This window comes from Bos grunniens, chromosome 20, assembly GCF_055505025.1.
Source record: "Bos grunniens cultivar Pamir isolate PY7600 chromosome 20, Bosgru_T2T1.0, whole genome shotgun sequence".
Taxonomy (NCBI): Eukaryota; Metazoa; Chordata; class Mammalia; order Artiodactyla; family Bovidae; genus Bos; species Bos grunniens.
The window spans coordinates 57,162,031-57,184,871 of record NC_141184.1 but is presented as its reverse complement, the minus strand read 5'-3'; the positions used below and the strand labels follow the sequence as shown (position 1 = coordinate 57,184,871).

At 38.0% G+C, this 22,841-nt stretch overlaps 2 protein-coding genes across 6 annotated transcripts in view; one reads left to right on the top strand and one right to left on the bottom strand.

Moving 5' to 3' along the window:
* CWC27 (CWC27 spliceosome associated cyclophilin) overlaps positions 1-1,755 on the bottom strand; it is a 271,711-nt gene extending 269,956 nt beyond the window's left edge. For both annotated transcript variants that reach the window (XM_086361937.1, XM_086361932.1), the window contains exon 1: positions 1,630-1,755. The gene's annotated coding sequence lies outside the window, so the exon portion shown is untranslated. The remainder of the gene's footprint in view (positions 1-1,629) is intronic.
* SREK1IP1 (SREK1 interacting protein 1) overlaps positions 1-22,841 on the top strand; it is a 41,271-nt gene that overhangs the window by 1,683 nt on the left and 16,747 nt on the right. Inside the window, exons 2-4 of one of the 4 annotated variants that reach the window (XM_086361945.1) lie at positions 4,195-4,263; positions 7,720-7,767; positions 21,109-21,252. In XM_086361945.1, the coding sequence (XP_086218071.1) occupies positions 4,218-4,263; positions 7,720-7,767; positions 21,109-21,252 (238 nt within the window). In that variant the 5' untranslated portion in view covers positions 4,195-4,217. Of the gene's footprint in view, positions 1-2,743; positions 2,990-4,194; positions 4,264-7,719; positions 7,768-21,108; positions 21,253-22,841 lie in introns of all 4 variants that reach the window. The other 3 variants (XM_086361946.1, XM_086361947.1, XM_086361948.1) reach the window with 3 other exon arrangements.

The window sequence follows — 22,841 nt, the reverse complement described above, 5'->3', positions numbered from 1 at the left end:
AGCCAGCTTTTTCACTCTCCTCTTTCACTGTCATCAAGAGGCTATTTAGTTATTTGCTTTCTGCCATAAGGGTGGTGTCATCTGCATATCTGAGATTATTGATATTTCTCCTGGCAGTCCTGATTCCAGCTTGCACTTCATCCAGCACCATTTTGCATAATGTACTCTGCACATAAGTTAAATAAGCAGGGTGACAATATACAACCTTAACGCACTTCTTTCCCAATTTTGAACCAGTCTGTTCCATGTCTGGCTCTAAGTGTTGCTTCTTGAAACGTACCGGTTTCTCAGGAGGCAAGTAAGGTGGTCTCATAGTCCCATCTCTTAAAGAATTTTCCACAGTTTGTTGTGATCCACACAGTCAAAGGCTTTAGCATAGTCAATAAAGCAGAAGTAGATATTTTTCTGGAACTCTCTTGCTTTTTCTCTGATCCAGTGGATGTTGGCAGTTTGATCTCTGGTTCCTCTGCCTTTTCTAAATCCAACTTGACCATCTGGAATTTCTCAGTTCATGCACATTGAACCCTGGCTTGGAGAATATTGAGCATTACTTTGCTAGCATGTGAGACCCATGTAATTGTGTGGTAGTTCAAACATACTTTGGCATTGCCTTTTTTGCAGATTGGAATGAAAACTGACCTTTTACAGTCCTGTGGCCACTGCTGAATTTTCCAAATTTGCTGGCATATTGAGTGCAACACTTTAACAGCATAATTTTTTAGGATTTGAAATAGTTCAACTGGAATTCCATCACCTCCACTAGGTTTGTTTGTAGTGATGCTTCATAAGGCCCACTTGACTTTGCATTCCAGGATGTCTGGCTCTGAGTGATCACACCATCATGGTTATCTGGGTCATTGAGGTCATGTACAAGATGAAAGACACACTTATTCATAGACCTGACAATTTTTATTAAAGGCATATTGCATGCTAGGCTCTGTACTAGGCCCGGGGAATACAGTTGCCCTTCGCACAGGACTTACAATTTAGCAGTTAAAAGAAAGTACTAGAAAGTCAGACAGTGGTATGACAGGGAGCACACACAGCCTTGAGAAGCACATAGAAAGGGCATCTAATAGGAAAATGGAGAGTTCAGAAGGACTTTCCAGAGGATATGGCATTTAGGATGAGACCTGAAGAATTGTGAGAGGGGGAGTTATAGCCGGAGAGACCAGATATGCAAAGGAAGAGGAAATGTGTGAGAAGATGTGCCCTTTGGATGGAACTCAGAGTACTAACAGAGAGAAGTGAGAAATTAACTGGAGACAGAACAGTAGCTAACATTTACTAAGCATTTGCTGCATGTCAGATGTGTCAGACGCTGTCTCAAGCATTGTATTTTCCTCTTATTTAACATTGGCACCCACACTGTGAGATAGGTATTACAATTTCCATTCTGCAGTTCAGAATGCTGAGGGACAGAGAAGTCAAGTGAGTAGTTGAGACAGCTAGGAAGTGATGGGTCAGTGCAGTTCCTCTGGACCCTGTGTGCTTATCCATTTTGCCATGTTTTAGTATAATTACAAGGCAATTTCCCATTCATAGAGGATGTTTTAAGCCATGAGAAGGAGTTTGGATGTTTCCCTCAGGACCACAGGAAAAGATTTAAGGATTTTTAAACGTACTCACGTTTTGGAAAGTGCATCATGGCTGCACAGTAGATTAGAGGAGAGCTAGTTTGGAGGCAGAGTCACCAGTTCAGAGTAACTCTGGTTATGATGATGCCTCACCAGATGGTCTCAGTAAAAAAGACGAGAAGTAGATAGATTAGAGATATATTTCTGGTGGTAAAATCACTGATTGATTCATGGTAGGTGAGTAAGATTGTAAATGAGATACACCTGAGTTTCACCGATAGGCAGTTGGGTGGGGCTATTTCAGGCAACACCTGAGAAGGAACAGTTTTTAGCGAGATGATGCGTTCAGTTGGGTCTTGTGTTGAGATGTAGTCATGGAATGGAAATATCTAATATGCACTAAGAGAGAAAATCTGTATCTTAGGAAGGAAAACAGAATCAAAGAACAATTTGGTGTCATCCACACACTTATAATAGGCCAGGGGAATGGAAGTCTTTGCCCAGGTGGAATGTGTAGAGTGTGAAGGGAAGGTCTGTGGGTGGAGCTTGGAGAATATCAATGTGTAAGGGGCCAGCGGAGAAAGTCCAGTCTTCACAGTAGATTGCCTCGGCATCCTGATAAGCTGAGTCAGCCCTGGTGGCCTTTGCCACACACAGCTGCATCCTGAGTTGACCTGCTGCCACGGCTGGTTTCATTATTTGAGCAAGTGTTTTGAGCACCACTGTGGTATAGGCACAGTGGGGGACACAGTGTCACAGCCTGGTCTTCATAAAACTTAGGTCAAGTAATGAAATGTAATGCACTGCTTAAGAAAGAGGACAAAAGTGATTTTAAAAAAAAATCCTTATTGAAGTTCCCTTAAACTTAGACCAGAGTTATAGATATGTTAACCTTCTTTCAATTCAAAATAATACTTCAAAATGTAATCATCTTAAATTGTACCATTAAGTTAGATGGTAAGACATAGATAAACTGTTTAAACCCAGGAAAAAATTGAAATAATAAGCACGACAGCACTATGAAAGCACAATGCAAGTGCCATTAGAAAATACAGAAAATGTGAAGGTAATTTCTTGGATGATTGATCCAGATAGTGTATTACACAAAAGTAGGGCTCCAACGATTCTGATCATCAAAAAGGACAAGAATGCTCTTTTATTTTTAGGTATAATGCTCATACAGATGTTGTTGTTCAGTCGCTTAATCGTGTCTGACTCTTTGCGACCCCATGGACTGCAGCACACCAGACTTCCCTGTCCTTCACTGTCTCCTGGAGTTTGCTCAGATTCCTGTCCATTGAGTCAGTGATGCCATCAAACCATCTCATCCTCTGCTGCCCTCTTCTACAGCATGGCGTTTTTTGGGTGGTCCTGCTAGTGATTATTACAAAGTATGACTATAAAGTATCAAGGTTAGTTTCCACAAATGATAATCAGCCTCACCTATTTTATGGTCACCTGCTTCAGCTGCTTTTCCATAGCAGTGTGTGTAACCATTCTGTAGGTGACACAATGAAATGTATACTTTGTTACTTAGTGAAATTATGGACTCAGAATTGTTATTAAGGAAAGGACATTGTAACACAATGAAACTCAGTGAAGTTGTGGTTTAGTTCCTAAATCTTGTCCAACTCTTGTGACCCCAGGTTCCTCTGTCTGTGGGATTTCTCAGGCTAGAATACTGGAGTGGCCTGCCATTTCTTCCTCCAGGGGATCTTCCCATCCCAGGGATTGAACCCACGTCTCCTGCGCTGCAGGCAGCTTCTTTACCGCTGAGCCACCAGGGAAGCCACTAGTGAAGTTTGTTTTCTTTTGAAACTGCTTTTATCATTCACATTCTTACATTCATGTTAATAATTAACCATTCCCAGTGAAGAGTTACCTGGCAAAAGTGGCAATGTATGTTATTGATGTAGGTAGCGGGAAAACTTTTCTACACCTTGAAGTTCATATGTACGTAAAAATTTTGAATATTTCCATCGCCTCAGGAAGTTTCCTTGTGTCTCTGTCATTTCCCCCTACCCAGCAATCATTGTTTTGTTTTCTTTTGTCCTTTAATTTCTTTTCTTCTAGAGCATATCATGTTTCAGATAGGCTAACGACAATAGTTTCATAGCTGCCAATTGGGAGCTGTAGAAATTACCAATTCCCAACTGATGAAGTATTTTCTTAAGTTTATAACCTCAAAGCAGCAAAAATTTGTTGAGAAGCTCCTAGCCACTCTACACCATGCTAGGCACTAAATTGTATACAAAATGTAGCATGGCCCAAATCTGGAGAATCTGGCCTTTTTTGCTCCTGTAAGTTCCCTGGGAGGGGAAGGACTCCTTACCACTCAACCTTAGCAGAATTCTAGATTCAGAGGAAACCTGTTAACATATAATAATGCAAGATATAAAGACCTCTACAATTTGCTCCTAAAATCTTCAGTTAATGAAATTTTATTGAAAATCTGCAATATAGCTTCTCTGAAGAATTTGCAAGTGCAATCATTGCCTTTTGTCTACGAATACTTGCATGACAGCAGCCCTTCTTACTGTTGGGTTTGGTTTGTTTGAGGGAGGTTTCTTGGTTTGGTTTTTGAGAAAGCAACTCATTCACATGTTTTAAATTTTAGAGATATAAAAGGTCTGTAGTGACATGTCTCTCACCCTTTCCCCCCTGGAGCCAGGACTGCTTTCTTCAGGTAACCAATGTATATCCTTGCAGAGACATTTTTTACATGTCTGTATCTATTGATGTAATGTATATAAAATGTATATTATGTATAACTGTGCAGGGGTTTTCCTTCCTTTTATACAAATGGCAATGTACCGTAAGCACTATTCTATAGTTTACTTTTTTCTTTCAGAGATTATTGCATATCGTTAAGTAAACAACATCCTTATTCTTTTATACCAAAATTGATGACTAGGTTACTTCCACTGTCTTACTATTACAAATATGCTGCAGTGAATAACTTTGTACATAAACCTGTATGCATTTGTGCAGGTAAATTGAGGATTAATTCCCAGATATGGATGTGCTGTATCAAAGGAGTATGTACTTCAGTGGTTCTGATAGATTTTGTCTGCTTACTTTCCATAGAGAGGGTACTGATGTATACTTGTACCAGCGATACACATATGTATATTCCCCGCCACACTGTCTTCAACCTTATCAATTTCTGCTGTTCAGATAAGTGAAAATGGAATCCCAGGATAGATTTTAATGTACATTTCATTTATCATGAATAAGGCTGAGCATCTGTCCATATGTTTCAGAGTTGTCTTTATTTCCTTTTCAGTGAACATTCTGTTCAGTTCCTTTGCCCATTTTTTCCCTGGTGGCTATTGGTCTTAATGATCTGGTGGGTTAGAGTAGGGATAACTGCCCTTTGTTGGTACTGGGAATTGCAAATATCTTTTCCCATTTTTTTTAATGTGTATTCTGAGTTTGCTTTTGGTAGTCTTCACCATTCAGATTTTGTTATGTAGCCAGATTTCTGAGTTTTTATTTGATGGCTTTTGGATTGTAGGTCATGATTATTTAATGGCTTTTGGATTGTTGAAACATTTTGAGGGAAGCAGGGTTTATTATTCTCAAAATTTGAAGAGGAGTGGAACAGAGAACAGCATGGGAACCTAAGTGGGGAAATGGAAAACTTGTCAGAGTCAGGGCCTCCCTTACAATCCTGCTGTTCAGTTTGACACAGATCTCGAGTACTGGTATATCAACAGAGTTCTTGATCCAGACAGCAGAAATTGACTTGTTAATTTAGGTAGAAAAGGGAAGATAGGTTCTAGGTAGAAGGTTCAAGAAAGATAGGTTCCCAGAAGATAGGTTCAAGGTTCCAGGTAGAAGCATTTAGTTGGCCAGATAGTCACGAAAATTATAAACAAATGAAGCTTGAAATCTTAATTTAACCAAAGGCTGATGAGGAAATAGCTGATGTGAAATTATTTAGAGTTCTTATTATACTTCCCTTTTGTGTAAAAATTACAACCTTATTAAAGAAGATGAACTGCTCTGAAAAAGTTTCATATTTTATTCATTCTAAAAATATGAGATACTTGAATAATGAGTTTTATCAACGTCTTTCATCAAAGATGAGTTAATTTCTAATACGTGCTGAGATGAGATGACTTCAAATCTGTCCATTACAACGTCTTGAGTTTGCTGTAAGACAGATAACGGGGCATTTAGTACAGTTTTATTCAGTGTTATTCAGTGTCTATGGTTTCTATGGTAACAAACTTGACATTGACCTGGATTCTCTGAGCCTTTTTTTCAACATGCAGTTATTTCATAACAGAGAACCTGATTTTATTATTAACCCAATTTCATTTCACAATTCTGCTACAGTGCAGCATATGTGTTTTTACACTCTGCAATAAAACCCACAGGTTTAAGGGGAGAAGAATGAGGTTGGGGCACCACACTCAAAAACTTCATCACTGGTACATAAAAAATCATAGGAACCTATCTGCACATGTTAATTGGCTAAAAGATACATAAATATTGAAATAAGTAGGGCATTATACCTTTTAAAAGACCTGAAGTTTGCTGTGGAAGTGGAATTCAGAAGAATTGCAGCTTTTGAGTTCTAAAGTAATGGTAGGAAGGTGATAATACAAAACCAGATAGGTATGGATGCTGCTCTCAGCACACGTTGGGTGAACTGAGGTCACTAGAAATGTTTTGAGATGTGCCCATGTGTGTTTTGAGGCTCCAATCAACTGGATGCAGTTTTTTGTATTCATCTAGTCTATTTCATGGACACATTGCACTCCAATTGTTCCTTCTTAGGTGCACTGGAACAAATTTATGTCTCTAAAATCAAGCATTGTAATAGAACTGACTGTATTTTTATTTGAACAACTCAGTAATGTGTATTTTAGCTGGAAATTAATATTTGACTTTATAATATTAAATAAATGGTTTGAAAATGATCTTTCTTTTAAAATTAGGTATATTATATTGCACTATGTACCTTATTAAATTGGGATATCTCCATTTGAAGGATTTGGAAGTGAAACACCCTTCATTAAGGAAATAGAGTAATACTGTACTGGCCCTTTGATTGATTGATGGGAGCCCTTACTGGAGGTTAACATCAGTTTGAAGTACATATACACACAGTGAAATATTATTCAGTCATAAAAAGGGATGCTACTCTGGTTTGTGCTACAGTATGGATGAACCATGAAAACTTAATGCTAGATACAATAAGCCAAGCATGAAAGGATAAATATTGTATGATTCCACTTATATAAGATACCTAAAATAGGCAAATGCATAGAGACAGAAAGTAGAAGAGAGATTACCAGGGGCTAAAGAGGGAGGGGGATGGACTGTATTGTTTACTGGCTACAGTTACTGTTTGAGATGATAAGAATGAAGTTTTGAAAGTCATATAGTGGTGATGGTTGCATAACATTGTAAATGTATTTAACACCACTGAATTGTACACTTTGAAATGGTTAAGATGATAAATTTTTATATGTATTTTATCACAATAAAAATGTTACTTCATCTGATATTTGTATCTTCAACATTACTTGTGGGTACCACTAATTATACAGAGATATTGTAAATACTTATAAACATTGGTCAGACTGAGTATGTAACTAGTTTCCTGTCTCTTGTCAAAATTTGAGTGCCGATTTGAGATGTTTCTTCTAATACCTAGCAATTAAAGTATCTTTCTAAAATTTCACCATTTCCTTTAAGAAAGTTAGAATTTCTTTTTCTTTTAAGGGTAAGCAGAAAAACATTTGTTAACCTGAATGTTTACATATCTATCTAGTCAATTACTTTGTATTTGAGGGATAGGCCAAAGTACCCTGGAATTTCTTTTGCAGTGTTAGAGAATCCTTGAAATGTTGAAACTCTTGACTATCATACTGCATTTCTGTTGTGTTAGAGAAAAATATCTTCTGTTAAGTATTTGTCAAGGAAATAATTTGAGTGAATTAGCTTTTCCAGTTATTTCTAATAATTATAATAATTGAGCAGTACTCTAAGCTAGGTCAGGGGGGATTTGGGTTTTTTTTAAGAAATAAATTCTATTGCAGGTGGTTTTCTCAGCTTTTCCATGTGATGAAATGTTTGTTTTTACTTATCTATATGTCTTCTAAAATGTTATCTAATTGTATTTCAGGTTGCAACAAGGACAGTGTCCGAGCAGGCTGTAAAAAATGTGGCTACCGTAAGTGCATTAAAGAATAGCATTTTGTGCAGTGAATCATTGCTTCTTTGGACCATGTGATTTAGCATCCTGATTTCAGGGCCTTGGGCGTAGTCCTTTAGCTCTGTTATTTGGATCAGTTTTGCAGAAAATTCAGAAATCCCTCTGTACTAAATACACACTTCTATTCCCTGCCATGGACCCAGTGACAGGTGGCTATGTATCTGGTGACTAGCAAAGATGTTATGAAGTACAAGTGGAGTAGATTTAGGAGCTTGGAGAAAATCTATCCCAGAAAAAACTATATAGATACTTAACCTTTTATTCCTTATCCCTGCAGATACTAGGTGAAGAGGTGATCAGTGGAAACTGTTTATGAAAGGTTTTCCTGTTGATTGAATTAACTCTTTACAAAGGTAAATTTGGTCTGGTGAAACCTTGATTTAAACAGCTCCATTATGATTAATGAAATGGAGTGGAAAAGTAAACTTCAGCATGTGCAATTATGCAATCTAAATTTGTACTTACGTACTGTAAACAAATATCATTTCTCTACATAAATGTGACAATTCCTAAAGCCTTGATAACAGCTCTCACAGTGGCATTACACTGTTTTCTAAGTTGTTTGGAGAAAATGCAAATGAACCTGGATTGTTGTTGATACTCTAGTTCATAGCAGAGTTATTTTATAATGGAATAAAGATGTTCTTGTATGGGAAAAAATTTTATTTTTTAAATCATGTAATAAGAGAATACTTGGGGTATGAATCTCCAAGAGAAGGGCTAAGAATAAAAGCATGCTGGGAGAACCAAGTCACATGCCTCTAAGCAACAACTGAAACGTGGCTCCGTTGAAGCTTGCGAACTAGCAAAAGTGGGCATGTAAGTATACATATCCTTCATATGAATAAAAACTCCTGAAGAATGTGTTTGCATGCAAGAAATGAGTACATTGACGTCTTTTCTGTTTTTTAAATTTGCTTATATTTATTTATACTTTATGTCTTTCATCATTGTTAATTTCATTTCTTTATTTAAGATTTAAGGTTAGGAGTGCATACGTAAGGAGTAAGCCCACAGTGAAAAGCAGAGAAGACATACCTGAGGGAGGCTAGTGGTTCTAGGGAGAGGGTAGAGGGGTCAGCGAGTGGTCTGTGGGGGAAGGGCACACAGAGGATTAGTCAAGGTTCTGGTAACAGTCTGTTCCCTAAAGTGAGAGGTACAGCTATTTACTTTATTAATTCTCTTTCAACTGTAAGTATTCATTTTATATACTCTTCTCTAGTCTTCTCTATGTGTGATGCACTTAAAATAAATCTTCTTTGAATGTTTACATTAAAATTAAATTTTTATTTAATTAATTCAATTCAATTCAATTTTATTTAATTTAATTTTATTTAATTATTCAATTAAATTTGAATTTTTACATTAAAATTAAGGAAGTTCTCTATATATAAATGCTATATTTACTTCAAAATCTAGAATGGATTTCCCAGTCTGTCTACTAATATCAGTTCATCTACTTGGACCTCTTTTAACTTAAGACTTGTAGGATAGCTTAAAGTAAAGAGCTAGTCTGAGCCAGGTTCCAACAGTTTTAGTGGATGGGGGTGCTGTACAGCCACAGAGGGCTGAATGGGAGTGTGTGTTAGTTGCTCAGTTGTATCCAATTCTTTGCGATCCCATGGAATGTAGCCTGCCAGGCTCCTCTGTCCATGGAATTGTCCAGGCAAGAATACAGGAGTTGGGTAGCCATTATCTTATCCAGATTCCTTCGACCTAGGAATCGAACCTGAGTCTCCCACATTGCAGGCAAATTCTTTATCATCTGAGCCACCAGGGAAGCCCAAAGGGGAGCCTAGGGGACTGCTACTTAGAAGCAGTGATAAGAAGTGGGGAGCATGCTAATAATACTGAGGTAAGCTGTAGAGAGGCATCTTCAGGGAAGAGCCAGCTATCCCTTTAAAAAGCGGTAGAGGGAGCATTCTGAGCACAGTTGGTCCACAAGGGATTGCGTGTTTCAGCAGCTGTCATAAAACGATTGGGGGATACAGGGGTGATGATTAGTTAAGTCAGAGGAACAGAAAGAGCAATGTATGGATGAGACTTCAGGAAAGTTACAGGAATACAGAGGCCTATACTTTTGGGTAGGAATAAAAATAATAGGGATGTGAAGTTTGGGGGGAATTAGCTGGGTTTAAGAATTCAGAAGTTTATAATGTAGCTCTTATGTTTTCAAAACTCAGGACCTAAGATAGAGACAGAGCTTGGTTAAATTCATTGCATTTCATTGCTAAAACAACCCTGTGAGGTAGGTAGATTTCATAGTCCCAAGAGGTGGCTAGGTGGTAAAGAATCTGCCTGCAAAGCAGGAGATGTAAGTTATATGCCCAGGTCAGAAAGATCCCCTGGAGAAGGAAATGGCAACCCGCTCCAGTATTCTTGCCTGGAAAATCCCATGGACAGAGGAGCCGGGCAGGTCACAGTCCATGGGATCACAAAGTCAGAGATGACTTAGTGATTGAGCACACACACACTTTTAGGATATTCAAAACCATTGGTCTGGCACCTAGGTATAGCTTTTACACAGCTGGCAATAACTAGCTGTGTGACTTTGGGCAAGTTACTTAACCACCCTGTGATTCAGTTGCCTGTCTGTAAAATGAGATTACAGTACTTATTTCCATAGACTTGTAAAGATGCAAGTTCTAGATCTATGCTTTGCCATAGTTGTTCTTTAAAAATCAAGAGGATTACTCTGTTGTTAAGTAGGAAGACTGGGAATTGAAATCTGGTTATTTGTAAGACTTTATACTATGCCATGGTATTTTTTCCCCCATTCAAAAAAATTGTGGTAAAACACATAAAACATAATTTGCCATTTTAATTCCTTTTAAGTGTACAATTCAGTGGCGCTAATTACATTCCCAGTATTGTACAACCATCACTCTCAGTTACAATGCTTGTTCATCACACCAAACAAAACCTCTATAAACATCAAGCACTATCTCCCCACTCCTCCCTTCTGCCAGACTCTGGTAACCTCTAATCTACTTTCTATTTCTATGAATTTGGTCATTCTATATATTTCATGTAAGTGGAATCATATATTTGTCCTTTTGTGTCTGGCTTATTTCACTCAGCCTAATGTTTTCAAAGTTTGTTCATGTTGTAGCAGATACCATAACTTCATTCCTCCTTATGACTGAATGATATTTCATTGTCTAGATATACTGCATTTTCTTAATTCATTTATCTATTGATAGACACTTGGGTTATTTTTACCTTTTGGCTATTGTGAATAATGAGCAGTGAATATTAAGGTGTACACATCTGTTTGAGTCCCTGCTTTCGATTCTCTGGGTATATAACTAGGAGTGGGACGCTGGGTCGTGTATGTTGAGCTTCTTGAGTTGCCAAACTGTTTTCCACAGCAGCTCCATCATTTTATATTCCCACCAGAAATATATCAATATAAGAGTTTCAGTTTCTCCACATTGTTGCCAATATTTATTTTCCTTTTTCCTATTATTTTTGAATTGTAGCCATCTCAGTAGATGTGATATGGTAGCTCATGATTTTCATTTGCATTTCTCGAATGACTAATTATGTTGTGTATTTTTTCATGGTCTTATTGGCCATTTGTACGTCTTCTTTGGAGAAATGTCTATTCAGTTTCTTAGCCCATTTTTTATTGGAGTTGTCTTTTTGTTCTTGAGTTGTGGGAATTGTATATATACTAAATGCTAAACCCTATCAAATATATAATTTGCAAATCTTCTCTTCCATTCTGTAGGTTGTCTTTTCACTTTCATAATTTCTTTGCACAAATGTTTTAAAATTTGATAAAATCCAACTCACCAGTTTTATCTTTTGTTATTTTGCTGTTAGTGTTTTACATGTAAGAATCCATTGCCAAATCCATGTTAAAGAAGACATACCCCATGCTTTCTTCTAAGACTTTTATGCTTTGAGTTCTTATATTATAATGGTCTTTGATCCATTTTGAGTCAGTTTTTGCATATGACGTGAGGTGAGGAATTCAACTTCATTATTTTGCATGTGGAAATCCTGTTCTCGTAGCACTGTCTGTTGAAGAGACTATTCTTTCCCCACTGAATAGACCTAACAATTTTGTCAAAAAGCAATTGGCTATATACGTGTGGGTTTATTTCTGGACTCCTGCATTGGTTTATGTGACTATCCTTATGACTATAGATCACCTTGTTTTGATTTCTATAGCTTTGTGGTAAGTTTTGAAATCAGGAAATATGAGTCTTCCACCTCTATTCTTTTTCAGATTTTTTGGCTATTCAAGGCCTCTGGTATTTTTTTATAAATTTAAGGGTCTGTTTTTCCATTACTGAATAAGCCCCATTACTTTTCGCAATCAGCTGGAAGATGCACAAGCTGGAATCAAGATTGCCGGGAGAAATATCAATAACCTCAGATATGCAGATGACACCACCCTTATGGCAGAAAGTGAAGAAGAACTAAAAAGCCTCTTGATGAAAGTGAAAGAGGAGAGTGAAAAAGTTGGCTTAAAGCTCAACATTCAGAAAACGAAGATCATGGCATCCAGTCCCATCGCTTCATGGCAAATAGATGGGGAAAGAGTGGAAACAGTATCAGACTTTGTTTTTTTGGGCTCCAAAATCACTGCAGATGGTGATTGCAGCCATGAAGTTAAAAGACTCTTGCTCCTTGGAAGGAAAGTTATGACCAACCTAGACAGCATATTAAAAAGAAGAGACATTACTTTGCCAACAGAGGTCCGTCTAGTCAAAGCTATGGTTTTTCCAGTGGTCATGTATGGATGCGAGAGTTGGACTGTGAAGAAAGCTGAGTGCCAAAGAATTGATGCTTTTGAAGTGTGTTGGAGAAGACTCTTGAGAGTCCCTTGGACTGCAAGGAGATCCAACCAGTCCATCCTAAAGGAGATCAGTCCTGGGTGTTCATTGGACGGACTGAGGCAAAAGCTGAAACTCCAGTACTTTGGTGACCTCATGCGAAGAGTTGACTCATTGGAAAAGACCCTGATGCTGGGAGGGATTGGGGGCAAGAAGAGAAGGGGACGACAGAGGATGAGATGGCTGGATGGTATCACCGACTCAATGGACTTGAGTTTAGGTAAACTCCGGGAGTTGGTGATGGACAGGGAAGCCTGGCATGCTGCAATTCATGGGGTCACAAAGAGTCAGACACAACTGAGCGACTGAACTGAACTGAGATGTTATAACTTTGAAATGTCTCTACATATCTGTGGTCAAAATTTATGTTTCTGATCATCTCTGATCGTCATCATTGTCTCCTGAGAGTCTATTTAGAAAAGAACTCATAAGAACTATATTTTGGAGTTAATTTCTTAAGTTTGTTCACTTATGTTCCCCAACTGGAAAAAAAAAAGGAAATTTTTTTTGTAGCTTCATAAGCAGTGTGTGAACAGTATGAAAAGACAAAATGATAGGATACTGAAAGAGAAACTCCCTAGGTCAGTAGGTGCCCAATATGCTACTGGAGATCAGTGGAGAAATAACTCCAGAAAGAATGAAGGGATGGAGCCAAAGCAAAAAGAATACCCAGCTGTGGATATGACTGGTGATAGAAGCAAGGTCCAATGCTGTAAAGAGCAATATTGCATAGGAACCTGGAGTGTCAGGTCCATGAATCAAGGCAAATTGGAAGTGGTCAAACAAGAGATGGCAAGAGTGAGTGTCGACATTCTAGGAATCAGCGATCTGAAATGGACTGGAATGGGTGAATTTAACTCAGATATATCTACTACTGCAGGCAGGAAACCCTCAGAAGAAAAGGAGTAGCCATGATGGTCGACAAAAGAGTCGGAAATGCAGTACTTGGATGCAATCTCAAAACGACAGAATGATCTCTGTTCGTTTCCAAGGCAAACCATTCAGTATCACAGTAATCCAAATCTATGCCCCAACCAGTAACTCTGAAGAAGCTGAAGTTGAACGGTTCTATGAAGACCTACAAGACCTTTTAGAACTAACATCCAAAAAAGATGTCCTTTTCATTATAGGGGACTGGAATGCAAAAGTAGGAAGTCAAACACCTGGAGTAACAGGGAAATTTGGTCTTGGAATACGGAATGAAGCAGGGTAAAGACGAATAGAGTTTTGCCAAGAAAATGCACTGGTCATAGCAAACACCCTCTTCCAACAGCACAAGAGAAGGCTCTATACATGGACATCACTGATGGTCAACACCAAAATCAGATTGATTATATTCTTTGCAGCCAAAGATGGAGAAGCTGTATACAGTCAGCAAAAACAAGACCAGGAGCTGACTGTGGCTCAGATCATGAAGTCCTTATTGCCAAATTCAGACTTAAATTGAAGAAAGTGTGGAAAACCACTGACCTAAATCAAATCCCTTATGATTATACAGTGGAAGTGAGAAATAGATTTAAGGGCCTAGATCTGATAGATAAAGTGCCTGATGAACTATGGAATGAGGTTCATGACATTGATAGGAGACAGGGATCAAGACCATCCCCATGGAAAAGAAATGCAAAAAAAGCAAAATGGCTGTCTGGGGAGGCCTTACAAATAGCTGTGAAAAGAAGAGAAGCGAAAAGCAAAGGAACAAAGGAAAGATATAAACATCTGAATGCAGAGTTCCAAAGAATAGCAAAAAGAGAGAAGAAAACCTTCCTCAGCGATCAATGCAAAGAAATAGAGGAAAACAACAGAATGGGAAAGACTAGAGATCTCTTCAAGAAAATCAGAAATACCAAAGGAACATTTCATGCAAAGATGGGCTCGATAAAGGACAGAAATGGTATGGACCTAACAGAAGCAGAAGATATTAAGAAGAGATGGCAAGAGTACACAGAAGAACTGTACAAAAAAGATCTTCACGACCCAGATAATCACAATGGTGTGATCACTGACCTAGAGCCAGACATACTGGAATGTGAAGTCAAGTGGGCCTTAAAAAGCATCACTACGAACAAAGCTAGTGGAGGTGATGGAATTCCAGTTGAGCTATTCCAAATCCTGAAAGATGATGCTGTGAAAGTGCTGCACTCAATATGCCAGCAAATTTGGAAAACTCAGCAGTGGCCACAGGACTGAAAAGGTCAGTTTTCATTCCAATTCCAAAGAAAGGCAATGCCAAAGAATACTCAAACTACTGCACAATTGTACTCATCTCACACGCTAGTAAAGTAATGCTCAAAATTCTCCAAGCCAGGCTTCAGCAATGCCTGAACCATGAACTTCCAGATGTTCAAACTGGTTTTAGAAAAGGCAGAGGAACCAGAGATCAAATTGCCAACATCCGCTGGATCATGGAAAAAGCAAGAGAATTCCAGAAAAACATCTATTTCTGCTTTATTGCTATGCCAAAGCCTTTGACTGTGTGGATCACAATAAACTGTGGAAAATTCTGAAAGAGATGGGAATACCAGACCACCTGATCGGCCTCCTGAGAAATCTGTATGCAGGTCAGGAAGCAACAGTTAGAACTGGACATGGAACAACAGGCTGGTTCCAAATAGGAAAAGGAGTTCGTCAAGGCTGTATATTGTCACCCTGTTTATTTAACTTATATGCAGAGTACATCATGAGAAACGCCGGACTGGAAGAAACACAAGCTGGAATCAAGATTGCCGGGAGACATATCAATAACCTCAGATATGCAGATGACACCACCCTTATGGCAGAAAGTGAAGAGGAACTAAAAAGCCTCTTGATGAAAGTGAAAGTGGAGAGTGAAAAAGTTGGCTTAAAGCTCAACATTAAGAAAACGAAGATCATGGCATCCGGTCCCATCACTTCATGGGAAATAGATGGGGAAACGGTGTCAGACTTTATTTTTCTGGGCTCCAAAATCGCTGCAGATGGTGACTGCAGCCATGAAATTAGAAGATGCTTACTCCTTGGAAGGAAAGTTATGACCAACGTAGATAGCATATTGAAAAGCAGAGACATTACTTTGCCAACAAATGTCCCTCTAGTCAAGGCTATGGTTTTTCCTGTGGTCATGTATGGATGTGAGAGTTGGACTGTGAAGAAGGCTGAGTGCTGAAAAATTGATGCTTTTGAACTGTGGTGTTGGAGAAGACGAGAGTCCCTTGGACTGCAAGGAGATCCAACCTGTCCATTCTGAAGGAGATCAGCCCTGGGATTTTTTTGGAAGGACTGATGCTAAAGCTGAAACTCCAGTACTTTGGCCACCTCATGTGAAGAGTTGACTCATTGGAAAAGACTCTGATGCTGGGAGGGATTTGGGGCAGAAGGAGAAGGGGACGACAGAGGATGAGATGGCTGGTTGGCATCACTGACTTAATGGATGTGAGTCTCAGTGAACTCCAGGAGTTGGTGATGGACAGGGAGGCCTGGCATGCTGTGATTCATGGGGTCGGAAAGAGTCGGACATGACTGAGCGAATGATCTGATCTGAAGCAGTGTGTTGTCTTATCAGTTTAGGGTCAGTTTCATTAAAGCAAGGCCAAAAAAGGATGTGAGACAGACTGCTGCCAGTGTGGTTATTATTTAAGTAGTTTATTTATATTAAATAATAATGACAGTGTAAGGTGTTTGGATGCCAAGCTAGTTTAAGTAAAAGAAAAATTGTATCATCAGAAATTCTGATCAAAATGGCCAACTAAACCAACATAGAAAGTCCTCTGTTTGGCTCCAAACACAGAGAGATGCTGGAGAAAAATATAGTAACAACAAAAATAAAAATAAGCTAGCTCAAAAGAATAAAAGGAAAATTGCCACATGTTAGAAAGGAAAAGGTGCTCAAAGCCAGAGTAGGGAATGATAGCTGAAAACAATGAGGTTCACGGGCCTCCTGGGTAGACTTTTATGGAATACGGAATGAAGCTTTAGACTCCTGCAGGATCACAGCATGGCTGGAGTGAAGGCTGTTGGTTAAAGCCAGACTGCTCAAAAAAGCAGTGAAGTGGGAATTACAGAAGTTCCATTTACTGTCTAGGGGAAGTGATGAGAAAGTTTACTGTGTTTAACTTCCTATAAAACAATAATTAGAGGAAAAGGAATAATTCAGAAATGACAGCCCAAGCTTACATCATCTGTAGGTATGAGGAGTAAATTTACACTGCCTCCAATGAGGCAGAAACTAGCTTTCCAAGCTAAGAAATTAATGTGAAAAGGTAGTCTGTTATCACGTTAAAAAAGTAAGTCCAGCTACATGTCATTATTAGTGAAACTACTTAGAAAACTGAAAACTACATAGAAAATTTCAAAATAAAGGGATGGAGGAAAAAGAGCAAATAGATATTAGGTTGAATATTGTTGATATTCAACAGTTTTACTCATGCAAATGGTAATTTCATATGATTTAACTAATAATAACCAAAAGAGCAACTGGTACAGCAATTATAATATTAGACTTTTGAGGCAAGAGCAGTTCTAATCAACCAAGAAGATAAAATAATGATTTTGACTATACCTATTAATATAATCTCAAAACATGTATAGCAAAATCTATTACAAGGGAAAATGGACAAATATATAGTGATAAAGGTACTTAAAAATTATACTATCAGAAATTATTACACAAGAAAGTAAGATGGAGGTTTGAAAACAAAATAAACATAAAAGCCTCTCTTCAACAAATAGTGATATATTCTTTTAAAATACATTCCAAGTTTTCCCCCAGATTTACTACAAGATAGGCCATAAAAGAAATCTTAGCAAATACTGAAACACTGATACCATACAGGCAAACACTAAAACACTGATTTACCTTACAGATACTCTCTGATAACAGTGTAACACATTGAGAAATCAGCAAAAGCATAATCTGAAAGCTCTGTATGTTTGGAAACCAAAAAGAACATTTCTGAATGATTCATTTGGAAGGAAATCAAAACCAAGAAAATTTGTTTCCAGCAGTATGGCAGGCTGGACCCTACTGTAAACAACTAAGAAACTAGTATAAAATATGCAGTACATATTAGATATATTAGTATGCTAGGAGAAAATACAGAATTCATGAATACTTAGAGACTAGCAACCAAAGGAAGCAGAAAGTCTAGGAGGTGTTGAGGGTATTTGCTGAACCCAGGGTTCTTGAACTTCTATTTTTGTGTATTGACTGAGTTCAGGGAATAAGGCAAGGCTCAGGACCCAGCCCAAGATTGGTACTTTGCTAGGAGATGCTCTCATATGAGTCTAAGACTTCCAAAAGATTTTATCCTTGAATAAGAGAGAAGTAGGACTAAATCCTAGAACAGAATTGTAGTGAATTGATGGTTGTGAAATAAATTATGTGGTTTCTATCAGCATTCATATTTTTTGAATATCAAATGTCATAGTGCTACAGGTAATTTTTGTTTTTTTTTGGTGAGTTAGTGTGTATTTGCATATGAACATATATATTAATACACTTGATTGCATTGTTATTTTTTATCATTAGTCAGTCCTAGTCAAAAAAATTTCAAAGTTACTGCCTTAGGCATATGTGCACATGTTTACACATTTCATCATTATTATAATAGCAAAATGCTAGAAGCAACCTAAGATCCTATCAGTAGTAGAAAGGGTAAACATATTTTTATACAATGGAACATTACTCATCAGATAAAATGAGATAATTGCATCTACTGAGGTTCCTGACATTGTACAGGAGACAGGTACCAAGACCATCCCATGGAAAAGAAGTGCAAAAAAGCAAAATGGCTGTCTGGGGAGGCCTTACAAATAGCTGTGAAAAGAAGAGAAGCGAAAAGCAAAGGAACAAAGGAAAGATATAAACATCTGAATGCAGAGTTCCAAAGAATAGCAAAAAGAGATAAGAAAGCCTTCCTCAGCGATCAGTGCAAAAAAATAGAGGAAAACAACAGAATGGGAAAGACTAGAGATCTCTTCAAGAAAATTAGAGATACCAAGGGAACATTTCACGTAAAGATGGGCTCGATAAAGGACAGAAATGGTATGGACCTAACAGAAGCAGAAGATATTAAGAAGAGGCGGCAAGAATATACAGAAGAACTGTACAAAAAAGATCTTCACGACCAAATCACAATGGTATGACCACTCACCTAGAGCCAGACATCCTGGAATGTGAAGTCAGGTGGGCTTCAGAAAACATCACTACGAACAAAGCTAGTGGAGGTGATGGAATTCCAGTTGAGCTATTCCAAATCCTAAAAGATGATGCTGTGAAAGTGCTGCACTCACTATGCCAGCAAATTTGGAAAACCCAGCAGTGGCCACAGGACTGGAAAAGGTCAGTTTTCATTCCAATCCCAAAGAAAGGCAATGCCAAAGAATGCTCAAACTACCGCACAATTGCACTCATCTCATACTCTAGTAAAGTAATGCTCAAAATTCTCCAAGCCAGGCTTCAGCAGTACGTGAACCATGAACTCCCATATGTTCAGGCTGGTTTTAGAAAAGGCAGAGGAACCACAGATCAAATTGCCAACATCCGCTGGATCATTGAAAAATCAAGAGAGTTCCAGAAAAACATCTATTTCTGCTTTAATGACTGCCAAAGCCCTTGACTGTGTGGATCACAATAAACTGGAAAATTCTGAAAGAGATGGGAATACCAGACCACCTATATGCAGGTCAGGAAGCAACAGTTAGAACTGGACATGGAACAACAGACTGGTTCCAAATAGGAAAAGGAGTACATCAAGGCTGTATATTGTCACCCTGCTTATTTACCTTAATATGCAGAGTACATCATGAGAAATGTTGGGCTGGAAGAAGCACAAGTTGGAATCAAGATTGCCGGGAGAAATATCAATAACCTCAGATATGCAGATGACACCACCCTTATGGCAGAAAGTGAAGAAGAACTAAAAAGCCTCTTGATGAGAGTGAAAGAGGAGAGTGAAAAAGTTGGCTTAAAGCTCAACATTCAGAAAATGAAGATCATGGCATCTGGTCCCATTACTTCATGGCAAATAGATGGGGAAAGAGTGGAAACAGTATCAGACTTTATTTTGGGGGGCTCCAAAATCACTGCAGATGGTGATTGCAGCCATGAAGTTAAAAGACTCTTACTCCTTGGAAGAAAAGTTATGACCAACCTAGATAGCATATTGAAAAGCAGAGACATTACTTTGCCAACAAAGGTCCATCTAGTCAAGGCTATTGTGTTTCATGTGGTCATGTATGGATGCGAGAGTTGGACTGTGAAAAAAGCTGAGTGCTAAAGAATTGATGCTTTTGAACTGTGGTGTTGGAGAAGACTCTTGAGAGTCCCTTGGACTGCAAGGAGATCCAACCAGTCCATCCTAAAGGAGATCAGCTTTGGGATTTCTTTGAAAGGAATGATGCTAAAGCTGAAACTCCAGTACTTTGGCCACCTCATGCGAAGAGTTGACTCATTGGAAAAGACTCTGATGCTGGGAGGGATTGAGGGCAAGAGGAAAAGGGACAACAGAGGATGAGATGGCTGGATGGCATCACTGACTCAATGGACATAGTTTGAGTGAACTCCGGGAGTTGGTGATGGACAGGGAGGCCTGGCGTGCCGCGACTCACAGGGTCACAAAGAGTCAGAGACAACTGAGCGACTGATCTGATCTGATCTGATGTTAGCATAGATGAATCACAAAACATAATATTGAATGGCAGAAAGTTACAGAATGATAGCTAAGTATAATTGAATTTATGTTAAAAAATAATAATATGATGTTCTGAAAATATCAACACCAACTTCAGTATAACCAACTTCTGAAGAAAAAGAAAATGGAATGGGTTTGGGGCAGGGTTCCAAGCCATGGTGCAAGCTCTCCAACTTAGTGTGTGTGTGCACGTTTGCAAGCCTTTCACTTAAAAAAAATTATAAGTGAATAAAGCAAAATGTTAACATGCAGGTGATAGGTACTTAGATATTAGTGATATTGTTTGGTCTCCAGGTGTTTATAATGTTTGATTTTTTAATTGCATCATGCAATAAGTAGATAACTGATGTAGTTTTCTTATAGGGAGAATCTTTAAGAACTGAATATTATTGTTAGAATTAAAATCATAAGTATTCTTTTGAACATGTTCAATTATTTTATTATGACACCTTTAGTTAGGTGAAAGCTGTGTAATGAAAATGTAATTGATGAGAAGCACATAGGTAGTGGAAAGGAATTAAATATAAACTCTAAAGTTGAAAGTATTTACATTAATTGCGTATTCTAAAATCTATAAGATGTAACCAAAAAAATATTTATTGAATAAGAAGCCCTGTTAAAAATAGTTCTTTTTCATTCAGGTAAAGCAGATGATCATTCACTGAATAAAAGTTACAACTAAATATTATATTATTAAATTGTAATTGTTGCTTAGTGGATAAACAAAGCAAAAAATATGTAATGTATCTGTAGTTTTGTCATTCATATTTCTTTGTTTTACTTAGCTGGTCACCTGACTTTTGAATGCCGCAATTTTCTCCGAGTAGATCCCAAAAGGGATATAGTTTTGGATGTCAGCAGCACAAGCAGTGAAGAGAGTGATGAAGAGAATGAGGAACTGAATAAACTGCAGGCATTACAAGAAAAAAGTAAGCAAAACTTTTTTTTCCCTCCAGCGTTTAAGGTTGTTTCTAAATGTCCTGTTGTATTATGTCATCTTTATCTATTGTTCTCTTATATTTGTCATTAAAATAGTTTGCATCTTACGTAAGAAGTATTGCATAGGTAAGGAAATAGGCTTGAACGTTGTAAGTAACTTGCCCAAAGTCAAACAATTGGTCAGTGATAGAACCAGCAGGCAAGTATGTTTCTGATTCTGCAACCCGGGTTTTATTGTGTTTTGTTCTGTTTTTCCATCTCACTGGAATGTATCACATGGTACAAAGAGTCTAAAGGATTGGATCGTCAAATCACACTCATTAAAATCAGAGATCTTAGCAGTATCAAGTTTTAGTTGACCCTTGAACAACATGGATTTGAATTGCATGGGTTGACTTTCATACAAATTTTTTCAGCATTACATACTAGAATAATAAACAAGCTGCAGTTGATGGAATTCACAGATTCAGAACCATGCATATGGAGAAACTGTGTATGTGGAAAGCCAACTATAAATTATAGTTGGATTTTGGACTGCAAAATTACAGAAAATTTATTTCCTCACAAAATTTATTTCCTCACCCCTGTGCCACTCAGGGGTCAACTGTAACTTCATGTATGCAGATGACCATGTGGCATAGCAAAGCAGCAAGAGTTCTGGGACTACAGTACAACCTCCTAGGTTCCCACTCTGGCCATGGTTAATGTCAAAGGTTTTGACATTACTTACACAAAAGAAAGTCATTTTGGTCATGAAACACCTTAATTTTATGCCCAGATAGTTACATTTCCCAGGGATTATGGATTTATGCCCCCCAAATCCCTAGATTCCAGGATTATTTACCATAAACAGTCCTAGACCAACCAAGTACATTCAGCTATAAGCAGTCTATAAATAAGGATTCTTCTGCCAACAGCTTGATCATGGACTTCGAACTTTCAGAACTGTGAGAAAGTAAATTTCTATAATTTAACTATACACCACCTCCTCCCCACTCCCCCCAGAAAAGGATTCTCTGGCCAGCAAATACTAGTAATTTATTTCCAGGAAATCTATCATTAGCATGTTTATAAAGAAATTTGACCAAGTTACCTTTTTTCTTTCCTGAGGCATCCTCCTTTCCCCTGCAAAAGAGAACAAATTTCAGACCAACTGTTTAACCATTTGTTTTCCATCTTGTGTATAAAATGACCTATCTTTGCAGTGGGGTTTTTAAGGATAAAATATGATGCCATATGTGAAAATATTTTGTAAACTACAAAATGCCTTATTGGTAGTTGTCACACAGAAGCAAAATGCAGCTTATTTGAATATGGGTTTAAGCATGGAGTGAGACAGATACAAAAAGGTTAAACTTGTTTTTGGTCATAAGAGAACGATAAACACCTTAAAATTTTTTAACCTTTCCATATAATGTCCAGTGAAGGTAAGTGGAAGAAGTCAAATGCCAGGGTACTGGGACAAGCCAAGAAGGCAGAAGAAGGTTGGCATCCCAAAGAAGGCAGGCGAGAGTGACAGGAAATGTGAGTCTGTATAACTGCAGCGATAGCTGCTTGAATGTATACGTATTTTTTCTTT